General features: G+C 36.4%; 2 protein-coding genes across 4 annotated transcripts; one reads left to right on the top strand and one right to left on the bottom strand.

The window, feature by feature from the left end:
* Positions 1–1,064: 1,064 nt before the first annotated feature.
* Positions 1,065–12,165, bottom strand: LOC136746546 (olfactory receptor 6N1-like). Of its 3 annotated transcripts, none has more exons than XM_066699120.1 (6): positions 12,110–12,165; positions 10,977–11,089; positions 5,426–5,553; positions 5,223–5,283; positions 4,155–4,210; positions 1,065–1,977 (listed from the first exon to the last, which is right to left on the bottom strand). In XM_066699120.1, the coding sequence occupies exon 6, from the start codon at positions 1,931–1,933 to the stop codon at positions 1,157–1,159; it is 777 nt and encodes a 258-aa protein (XP_066555217.1). In that variant the 5' UTR covers positions 1,934–1,977; positions 4,155–4,210; positions 5,223–5,283; positions 5,426–5,553; positions 10,977–11,089; positions 12,110–12,165; the 3' UTR covers positions 1,065–1,156. The 3 variants fall into 3 exon arrangements, with proteins under 3 accessions (XP_066555217.1, XP_066555215.1, XP_066555216.1); XM_066699118.1 differs by having other exon boundaries at positions 12,032–12,141; XM_066699119.1 differs by having other exon boundaries at positions 5,223–5,553; positions 12,032–12,141.
* Positions 10,210–11,213, top strand: LOC136746545 (olfactory receptor 6Y1-like). Its single transcript, XM_066699117.1, has one exon. It carries the CDS (start codon positions 10,210–10,212, stop codon positions 11,134–11,136), a length of 927 nt encoding a protein of 308 aa, XP_066555214.1. The 3' UTR covers positions 11,137–11,213.
* Positions 12,166–12,235: the final 70 nt, after the last annotated feature.

Below are 12,235 nucleotides of genomic sequence, written 5' to 3'. Positions count from 1 at the left end.
AAACATATCTTTTTAGGTATTTTCCATGCTAAAGATTTATTTAAATAATTGGACACATTTTCTGTACTGTATTTTTTCCAGCAAATAATGGTCACCATTATAATGTTTCCTTAAGTAATAAATTGTATTCTATTGTGAAACATATTGTTCTTTTTGTATTATTATTTCTTGTAACTTTCTCAGTAATATGTAATAGTAGGAGTATTGAGCAGTACAAGTGTTTTAAGTGGTTTTTTTATTTTTTTATTCAGATTTTACTTTTAGTGGTTGCTGTATACTCTTTCCAGTATTGGCTCAGTGAGTGCTTTATAAATCAGTAGACCTTTATAAAATATACAGGATAGTAATTATGTTCATTTAAAATAATGAAAAGAAAGCCCTATTTTAAAATATAATGCATCCTTTTCACAGCCATTATATTAAGGTCTCTCTGTTTTTTGACCACTTTGTTTTGTCTGAGGAGAGGATCAGGTTGCATTCTAACATGAAGGATGTAATTAGATACCTGTTTATCCACAGACTTGAAGATTAAGTGTAGACCACAAAGTCAAGGGGGAGATCAAACTTAACCAGACCACATTTCCTTTTACGATGAAAATAGAGCCAGGTGTTCATAGTGTTCACCATCTTTTATTTTTCCCATCAGCATCTACAGTATCAGTACTGTCCCTACTGCTAATGTGATGCCTGCTGTCTAACTCATCTTTTTTGGCCTTTCATGTTATTATGATCAATACACAATATTAGTAGAAAATACATTAAATACTCAGTTATATGTCGGTCTGGGCCTGGGTATGTATTTGCCTTAAACTGGAGTTATTGCACTTATATATAAAATATATAAATATAAAAGCTCATGTATTAAGCATTTAACACAAAACATCTGAACAATGACCCATGCAAAATTTACCAAAGCAGACAAATTCTGAAGAAATTATTGATTGCCCTTGAGATTTCGTCATAAAACTCCAAAGTTCTCCTCTAACATTTGGAAATGTCTACCAATGTACTTCTGCCTCGGCAAAATATTATTTTCAACCTGTTCCAAATCTCTTGCAGTTTCAGACCATAAACTATAGGGTTCAGCAGAGGGGGGATAACCAGGAACTCGACTGACATTAAAGATACAGACAAGGTGTGGTGTATTTGCTTGCAGTCAATTATGGATTATTTCAAATACAGAATTGACAGAAAAGTTGATGAAGATCACAATGTGTGGCAGGCATGTTTGCAAGGCCTTTCTTCTGTATTCTTCAGAACTGTTCAGACAGATGTGAAGAATCCTGACATAGGAAAAGATGATGAAAAATAATGCTGGAAATACAGTGATTATTAAAGCAAACAAGCCATAGATATTATTTACAGCTGTGTTCTCACAAGACAGCTTTACAATTGAGTAGTTGTCGCAGTAGACCCTGTTCAGTCTGTAATCGAATAAAGTTAGTCTGCTTGTCAATGAAAGCATAACGCTTGTCTCACAAACAGGCAATATCCAGGCAAAAAGCAACAACTTTGTCACAGAGGAAGGTGTTACAATGGTATTATATTGTAATGGCTTACAAATGGCCACATATCTATCATAGGCCATTACTGATAAAAGTGTGAATTCTGAGGCAGCGTAAGTGTAAATAACAAAGGCTTGGACAATACAACCAGAGTAGGAGATGAGCTGAGTGTCTGACAGGAAATCCTGCAGAAGTTTAGGATAGAATGCACTTGTGCCAAAGAGAGTGTTACAAAATAAAGCACAAAGGAACACGTACATGGGCTCGTGAAGCTTCTTGCTGCAACATACAATAGAAATAAGAATGCTATTGAAACCAATGATGAGCAAGTACAATGTCAAAGTAACTGCAAAATAAACATATCGATACTTTTGCATTTCCACATGTCCATCAAGAGTAAAGTAGGTCCCATGGGAAACATTGTCCATGATGTCCTCAGGAATCCTGGATCAAATGGTTTCTGTCTGAACCCCTGGAAGAAAGCATATTAAAATGTATACACAAGGATGAAACCAGAAACACTATACATCATATTATATTGTAGACACATTCAGACATGAAATATTGGGATATGTTTCGTTAGCTTTATACAAGGAGCTTTTCCATCTACATTCAATGGAAGCTTTAATTTACAGTTTTTTGGGGGGAGTTTAAGTTTTTTTTTGGGGGGGAAATTAATGCAGAAGTAGTAGTTGAATTCTGGGAGATAAAAATAAAGTGTACGCATATTCCACAAAAATCTAAATTAAATTTAAAAATGCATGAAGAAGTGATTTCTGGTAACTATATGTAATACAATAATGCTATTATAGATGGTAAACCAAAGGCACTGAGTGTGCGTGCATCAGAGTAGGTCAGTTGCCTGTGAAAGCAACGAAAATTTGACAAATGATAGGCAGATTCTTAAATGTACCAAATTCAGAAATAAATCACTACATCGAAAAATGTGTGATTTATTCAATCACTAACTGTTCCATTGGCGACGGTGTCAGGACACGGTATTACCTAAAGCAGGGGTTCCCAATATCTAGTGATGGAGGGCGAATTTGCATGGGATAGGGAGGCCACAGTGGAAAATGAAACACACATGAAAATGAGATATGTCCTAAACCATTTTATTTCTTTATTTATGAACTTTGATTTATTATTTTCTCCCAAATTACATGTGCAATTTGTAAGACAAAATGTTCAGAAATATAGTTAAGGTTAAAAAAAGGGGTGGTTGAAGGTTGGCTTTTGGGGGCCGCACCAAACATCCTCGAGGACTCCATTTCACCCCCAGGCCGCACTTTATGGACCCCTGGTTAAAGTGTGATTAATTTATTTTGTGACACTTGATTCAGCTTATTTGGAGGTTATCCAGGAAAAAATGCTAACACTGAATTTGATTTAAAAAAAAACAGTTTGAGTAATGCTAAAGTCAAACTATGCGATTTCTACAATCCAACATGATTTTGAGAATGATAGGCAGCGCACACTTGAAGAATCCAGTATAAATGATCTATTTTATCATTATCATTAAAAGTAATACTAGCATGTTAAGGGTTAAACAAAATACTGTTTGTACTAGCTGTTCTACAAACTTCTCGGTGTCCGTTTGTGGTCTTCCCTTTTCCTTTTCTCCTTTAAATTATTTAATATTCATTTAGCTCACTTATTCTATGCTTGTAATATTATGCTTCTGTGGCATTATTCAAATTTAACTTTTATTTCAGGTATTTTATGCTTGGCACCAATAACCAAACATTTCTGAAAGTAATACTATAATATGTCACTACTTTGTTTGCATTTTCCTGCCGTGGATTTTACATGAAGCTGTCTGTTTCTTACTTCCTGTTTTCACAAGCTATCAGGGCTCCAAAGCCACCAATCTCTGCTTGTTGGCTGGCTAATGTGGATTCCAGCCTTTGAACAACAAATCCTTGTCCTTGTGAGTGTTAGAGGACACCATGACTATTTATTTCTTCCTATGATTTATTGATATATTTATTTTGTGTTTATTTGTATTACTTTTACAATATATTATCTATTTCTTATTGCTGATGCCTTAGGCATTCTACATACAGTTAAATGTTACAATTCTCATGAATCTGTCATTACTAACTCTACCTCCTCTCCACTCTCCTTCCTCCAGAGCCACTCCTTCTCATCCCTGGCCCCTAAATGGTGGAACAACCTGCCCACCGAAGTCAAAACAGCAGAGTCCTTGACCTCATTCCGGCGCTTACTCAAGACGCATCTTTTCCGACAGTACTTGTAATATTAGTCCTCTATCCCTGCTAGATAGCACTTCACAGTTTTTATTATGCTTCTCGCGTTCTTGATTGTTTTCCTCCTTGCTCTCTTTCCCGTAGCCCTTGACTGTGACCCTACATCTTGACAGCACTTAGCTTTCACTGTCCAGGATGTAGGACCTCACTTACTGTACTTTAAATTGGAATTTGTAAAATATATAATTTTGAATTGCTATGTTTTAGCTAAATTGAATTTGTAATGATTGATGCCTTATACTTAACTGTATTTTTGCACTTATGTTGTAAGTCGCCCTGGATAAGGGTGTCTGCCAAGAAAAAAAAAAAAAAATAATAATAATAATAAAAAAAAAAAATAATAATAATAATAATAATTTGAATTTGTAATGATTCATACCTTTTACTTAACTGTATTGTTGTACTTTGTTTTGCACTTGCCCTGGATAAGGGCGTCTGCCAAGAAATTAAAATAATAATTACAACATAAATAACTGCATAGTTTTTAAATATAATTTTGAAATTATTGGTTACTTCCTTTCTTAGTCTAATTGCAAAATATTAAAAATGCATAGAAAACATAAACATTTACCTTACGTAACCTTCAGACTATACCTATATATAAACACACAAATAATATACACATTAATATCCAAAGATAATTCAGATACCAGATTTGTAGCATGATTTGTTGACCCTGCAGTGTCTCAAACAGCCCTTATCATTTATTTATTCATGAAGCTTCTTATTATTTACAATAAAATGTAAAATAATCTCTCTCAATTATTTCACTATTTCTGTATTTCTGTTTTCTTGATCCATGGCGATCAATTTCTTCTCTAAGTTCTTATTATTCTGACAAAGAATGATGGAAACTTTGTCGGTATTATTTTGTTTTTCTTGATTCTACCACTCTGTTGTCTGGGAGTCCAGTCAGGATCCCACTCTGACTTTTCCATTTTAAGTTTAACATTTTAAAACTTATCTTGTAGGTATTCACATACAGACACGTCCTGTGATGCCATTATGTTAATCCTATCTTTAGCCAATGATGGGGCTAATCATTGGGCTTAACTGTACCTCAGGTTCTGTCTGGCTATTGACTGCCACTAACACTGGCCTTAGCGTACAAGGATTTCCTTGCATAACATAGGGATCAGTAGGCCTTGTCAGGCCATTCAGTTCCCTTGGCGTCAATCCCCGCAGATCTGTCATACACCATTGTACACTGGAGTTCCCCTTACTTGGCTTCTCTGCTGCGCAGTCACTAACATACAAACTGACCTGCCACTACGGGGGTCTCTGTATGTGGTCTCTGGCCTCTAAACCTATAACTTACAGTCTTAACACACAAACCGTACAGTACACATTCACCTTCGATTCTCCTACATCACAGGTTCAATTACATCTGAGAGCCTAAAAAGATCCTGAGACCAATCTAACTGCATGGTAGAATAAAAATACTCACCCATTTTGGTCCCGGGAGTCGAGTCTACAGCAGATCCTGTTTGTGACACCAAGTGAAGAACCTTTTGAAGAAGTAAAGAAGGCTTTCGAAGTTTAGACAATTATTTATTTATTAACGTGCCAGCACAGGAATATCTTTGGGAAGGTACCATCAGTTAGTCTCTCCAAACAATAGATTGTAACAGCATTTATAGAAAAAAATACTTATGGTGTTGTGGGCAGGGTCCAGTCACGTGCTCGCAAGAAGTGTTGCCTTGGGGTCTGGTCTCTGGCCTTTGGGTTCCTGTGTCGTTAAAACAGTATCCTGCTTTGTGCTTACGTCCAACCTTGAGCTGAAAAAAAGGAAAACCACAAACGGACACAAGAAATTTGCAGAACAGCTAGTGCAAACAGTATTTTCTTTAACACTTAACATGCCAGTATTACTTTTAATGCTAATGATAAAATAGATAATTTAAACTGGATTATTCACACTTAATGACCGTTTTTCAGCTAATATATGTCTTTTGCATCATGAAGGAGTGCACACTATACAATCACTTAAGTATAGGGACACATACACTTAATGACTGATCTGAAATTCTTTGTTGTGGGGTTTTCTGACACAGCCTCAAAACTCCCCAAATTCCATTGAAACATGCTTGATCCATTCAGAGAAAAAGTAAACAAACATGAACCTGGACATTTACGGGTCACGTTTGTGTAGTGCAGATATCCGCAGATCTTCTCAGATCTGCCCTGCTCCACCAATGGGATCAGTGGATAAACACATTATTGTTTGAAGTATTTGAATAAATACTTATGAAAATCAAATACTCTTGTCAAGTTTATTCTTCCTGTTTTTTCTTCAATCAGCTCAACTCTCATTGGCTGCTGCCGGTCTCTGTGTGACACTGATCATGTCACCCTATGCAATTGGTGCTGAACAAGTCATAAATATTGAACATATTTGATAAAATCATAGGACAAGCGATTGCATCATGGACCGACTCACACTACACGGTCATCAGTAGTGGGCACACACCCCGACGAAGCTTCTAGTTATCATGAACAGTGCAGATTTGTCTGGAGGGCAACTCAGGCTTAAATCGGTATAAAAATCATGTAGTGTGACCTTAGCTTACGTTATCGATCCCGGAGTGTTGTTGGCATATTCATAATACTATATACACTCACCTGAAGGATTATTAGGAACACCTGTTCAATTTCTCATTAATGCAATTATCTAACCAACCAATCACATGGCAGTTGCTTCAATGCATTTAGGGGTGTGGTCCTGGTCAAGACAATCTCCAGAACTCTAAACTGAATGTCTGAATGGGAAAGAAAGGTGATTTAAGCAATTTTGAGCGTGGCATGGTTGTTGGTGCCAGACGGGCCGGTCTGAGTATTTCACAATCTGCTCAGTTACTGGGATTTTCACGCACAACCATTTCTAGGGTTTACAAAGAATGGTGTGAAAAGGGAAAAACATCCAGTATGCGGCAGTCCTGTGGGGGCGAAAATGCCTTGTTGATGCTAGAGGTCAGAGGAGAATGGGCCGACTGATTCAAGCTGATAGAAGAGCAACTTTGACTGAAATAACCATTCGTTACAACCGAGGTATGCAGCAAAGCATTTGTGAAGCCACAACACGTACAACCTTGAGGCGGATGGGCTACAACAGCAGAAGACCCCACCGGGTACCACTCATCTCCACTACAAATAGGAAAAAGAGGCTACAATTTGCACAAGCTCACCAAAATTGGACAGTTGAAGACTGGAAAAATGTTGCCTGGTGTGATGAGTCTCAATTTCTGTTGAGACATTCAGATGGTAGAGTCAGAATTTGGCGTAAACAGAATGAGAACATGGATCCATCATGACTTGTTACCACTGTGCAGGCTGGTGGTGGTGGTGTAATGGTGTGGGGGATGTTTTCTTGGCACACTTTAGGCCCCTTAGTGCCAAATGGGCATCGTTTAAATGCCACGGCCTACCTGAGCATTGTTTCTGACCATGTCCATCCCTTTATGACCACCATGTACCCATCCTCTGATGGCTACTTCCAGCAGGATAATGCACCATGTCACAAAGGTCGAATCATTTCAAATTGGTTTCTTGAACATGACAATGAGTTCACTGTACTAAAATGGCCCCCACGGTCACCAGATCTCAACCCAATAGAGCATCTTTGGGATGTGGTGGAACGGGAGCTTCGTGCCCTGGATGTGCATCCCACAAATCTCCATCAACTGCAAGATGCTATCCTATCAATATGGGCCAACATTTCTAAAGAATGCTTTCAGCACCTTGTTGAATCAATGCCACGTAGAATTAAGGCAGTTCTGAGAAAGGGGGTCAAACACAGTATTAGTATGGTGTTCCTAATAATCCTTTAGGTGAGTGTATATTCAAACTTTATAATTAACAAGACTGGCACCACCCAGGCTGATAAGACAAAATATGTAATGTTCAAATTTATATTAAAAGCAAAAGTATCTTGTTAAGCCTTGCTGTAGCCAAGTGTGAATTGTGCTTCATATTTAAAGCTACCAGGCCTATACAAATGAAGAGGCGTTTAACTTACCACAGTCAGTATCAGCTTCATGTCAGTCTTGTAATTTATTAAATCTGGATATCAATGGTTAAGTACAGTAAACCACATTAAGCACAATGCAGCTTTGCTACAATACAATATGGCTTAGAAAAGACAAGACAGTTATGCTTTTAATGTCATTTTAAACATCCAATCTTTTGTGTAACCAGTTTGGAAAGTGTCAGTCTTGTCATTTATAGATGGGATGTAAACGGCTATGTTTTAGTACAGTAAGTCAAATTGAGCATTTTCTAAGTGATATTTACCTAAGTGAATTATTATATGCAGAGTTAGGTCATAATCATATTGTCTATGTTAGTAAAAACATATCCATCCTTTATTCATAGTAGGACGTGCCTAACTGTAAATATAAATAGTTTATTGAAATACACTGATTTTATTCACTGTAGCTTTGTGTGTTGAAAACAAAGTTTACACAGTGTTGAAAATGTTTACTTTAGTGTACAGTTACGTTTTGATAAATGCAATAGTTATTTTTGAACTATAAAATATTACTTTTGAGCATTATTCCAATATTTACATTTACACTTGTTTCATTATCTTATTGTATGCCATTTTTGAGCTTTTTGCTTATTGTAGGCTATATAGTTATTTATGTTTTTTGACTGCAGTGTGCGTGTTTAGAAAAAAGTGATTTGTTCTTGCATTAGAATGTAAGTTTCATCTGTATTAATGTTTTGATGTAGGTGTATTAATTAAGGTTGTGGCCCGTGAATACATTTGTGAACACTTGAATGGCCCTTGATAGGAAAAAGGTTCTCCACCCCTGTTGTAGACAGTCATCTTGCATTCTAGTACCCAACCACTAGGTGGCGTAGTTGGCTACAAATACTTTGCTGGGCATGTCCTGAGACACCCGACACATGCAAATTCATTCAGTTCATTCTGGATGGTTTTTTTTATGTCCCTTTATATAATGCTGCATTGAAGCAGTAATACTTTCAAATAGAAGATTATTCCCTTTGGTAGACGGGCAACAACATTATGTCAACGAGGAACCCCAAACGTTATCACACACTTCTCCTTTGTCTTCTGTTCTATCTTTGGCCTTGGGTGAAAATGTATTTCTGCAAATCAGCTACACAGAACTACTGCAGCTGGCCTCTCCGGAGCAATACACAAAGCTTAAATTCATACTCAGGTTTCACAATCTTGCTACAACAATGGTGCAAATATAATATATTTGGCATTTAGACAGGGCACTGTCCCACATCACTCACCCTAATTCAGTGTATGTAGTACCAGATGCAAAGCATACCCTGAATCACTACTATATATTAAATTCATTCTAAAACAAAATGTATTTCCCTTTAAAGGCTACATTTAAGTAGTGGTTCCAAAACTGAGAGTCCCATCACAAATTGTTTTAAAAATGCTACAGAAAATGTATTAATGGAGCCCTGTTTCGTCATGACCTTTAAAAGTAAGTTTGCATTTGCCACACAATTTGAACCAATTATTTTTGAGAACACATATCTGTTTTCTGCTACCTGTTTACTGTGGAGCTCTAATGTTTATTTGTATCCCCTGGCGATCAGTGTTGAGCAGTCCTTGCTCAGTAGTTTGAGTTAGATTACAATTTTCACATGAGTAGTGCACATTTTTTGTAGCCTGATTTAGTCCACACAATGTGTGCCCCCCCCCCCCCCCCCCATTTTTTTCTTTGTGAACCTTTATATTAAAAGCCCTATTCTTTCTGATCTATTTTGTGTCATCACAATATCATTGATAGGGACCTAAATGTTTTATATTTTATAAGTGGTGTTGTTTTATTAATGAACACAAAGAAAAAGTATTTTCTTTAACAAGCAAGGCAGGTCAACTGTGTTTGTATTGCTTAAGCTGATAGAAACTTAAATTAAAATTAGTCAAACACATGAATAAACTCCCTAGTCAGTTCCAAACTCCCAACTGGACTAGAGCAGCTCAAAGCAGCCAGGATATAAGGTTCTCAGCAGGTGTATCTGACATCACTGAGATCTTCACTGTCATTGTAATCAGCTCCTTGCCAATGTCCTTCACAAATCAGGTAATGTTTTGATCTCAAGACAGACCTTAATATGATTAAACACAGTCAGGAATCAATGACAGGCATGTTTTTAAAGAGCACTGCTTTAAAGCATAACTCAGTACATATATAAAATAAATACATCCATGAAATAAGGAAACTAATCTTACACTAATTAAAATCATTATTAAAACACTTTTCTACAGAAGCTTTACAACAGTATGTACATATTTACTGTTGTGGATTTGATTTGATTGCTTGACACTTTGTTCAGTACAGCTACTCTACAAGGATACATCTAGGATACATCATCATGCAAATCCTATAACTATTTTCAGTGTTATTCTTCCATAGGCAACAGGCCTCTCCCGTAAGGCAGCAATGGAAAATGAGTCTTCCACAAATACTTTCTTGCTCAATGTTTTTGGAGACATGGGTAATTCTAAATATGTGTATTTTTTCTTGACACTTGTGGGGTATCTCTTGATTATATTTTTTAATGTAATTCTTGTTTTAATCATTTTCCTGGAAAGAAGCCTTCATGAGCCTATGTACATTTTTCTGTGTAACCTATCTGTCAATTCTCTGTATGGAACTGCTGCTGTATTTCCAAGGCTCTTGGCTGACCTTCTGTCAGACACTCACACCATCTCCCGGGCCGGGTGCTTCACTCAGATATTTGTTATCTATACCTATGGAGTATCGGAATTTACCATTTTAACAGTGATGGCTTATGACAGATATGTGGCAATATGTAAACCTTTAAAATACAATAGCATAATGACACCTAGCAAGATTGTAATACTAATGGCTGTTGCCTGGTTCTATCCAGCATTTTGCATTACACTTGTTATCATATTTTCTAGCAGACTGCCTTTGTGTGGAAACCAAATTGAAAGAGTCTACTGTTCCAACTGGTCAGTAGTTAAGCTATCTTGTATTCCAACAACTTCCAACAACACTGTGGGATTCTTTCTTGCAGTCATCAGTGCATTTCTGCCTTTGTGTTTTATTTTGTATTCCTACATGTCAATACTGGTTGTTTGCTATAAAAGTTCCAAGAACTTTAGGAAGAAGGCTCTGCAAACATGTCTCCCACATATAATTACCTGTATCAACTACTCCATCGCCACATTTTCTGATATTACCTTGAGTCGTTTCGAGTCTGAGCATATCCTCAAGGTAGTGTCTATCATTCTATCACTGGAATTTTTAGTCATTCCACCTCTTCTCAATCCCCTCATCTATGGGATGAACTTGCCTGAGATAAGAAAAAGGCTTATTAACATTAGGAGAAAGAAAATTTGAATGCACACAGTAATTCCATGTGCAATAAGACACTAATATTTGGTTTACCAAGAAAAATAAGAGTAAATTGAGAGACAGACAGTAAACAATAATGGGGCTCACATTTACATTAATCTGAAAACCTAGCAGCTAGAATAGAATAGAATAGAATAGAATAGAATAGAATAGAATAGAATAAAATATGTGTCAGGAGAAAGACAGAGGTATTTGAAAGTATCTGAAAGTTGTTTCTGTGACATACAGGACAATATTGTTAAACATCTTTAAAATACTAAAATACTGTAAATACAATACATTGCTGTTATATATTGCACAATTCTGTATTGGGGTGGGAGCAGTTAACTCTATCTATGAAGTTCCTGCTTGTTGGTGCTCAATTACTGAATTTGAAATAGTTTACTGTTGCCGTTTTATAAAAGTCATTATTATATATATATATATATATATATATATATATATATATATATATATAATGTTTTATAGATACAATATTAAAATATAGTAAAACTACTTCTGAACCTGGTGTTATGATTTGTCATCTCCAGAACAAATTTTTAAGTGTTACTATTAAAATGAAATTTTGCTTCTATATTGTTTTCTTATACTCTTATGTTTCTGTGAAATATGTAGAAAACATTAATAAAACAACAATTAGCAGTAAGCTTAGGCCAGGCAGCTGGGCCTCAGTTTTACTGCCACTGCGTGCACTCTCGCTTGTAGAAGAAAAGACCTGAAAGACAAAACTACCACAGCGTATTGTGTTGACAGTATTTTGGTTAATACTATGTTGGCCCTGAAGTGCAAAACACAACAACAAAAAGGAAAACAAATTATCAAAAAGTAAAAAATAACACAACGGAAAAACAAATTGACAAAAATGAAAAACACAACAGACTGGCATCCTGTCCCAAGTGTATTCCTGCCGTGTGCCCTATGCCTGCCGGGATCGGCTCTGGCTTCCCCCAACCCTCACCAGGATAAGCGATTTCCAAAATGGATGGATGAATGGAGAAACACAACGACATTAAGAGAAAACAATAACATTAACTCTAAACCGGAAAGGGATGTTACATAGGCAATGCTGTAGAATGTTTCTGAT

The sequence above is a fragment of the Amia ocellicauda genome, chromosome 3 (assembly GCF_036373705.1).
Source record: "Amia ocellicauda isolate fAmiCal2 chromosome 3, fAmiCal2.hap1, whole genome shotgun sequence".
Taxonomy (NCBI): Eukaryota; Metazoa; Chordata; class Actinopteri; order Amiiformes; family Amiidae; genus Amia; species Amia ocellicauda.
This window is presented reverse-complemented; position numbering and strand designations above follow the sequence as displayed.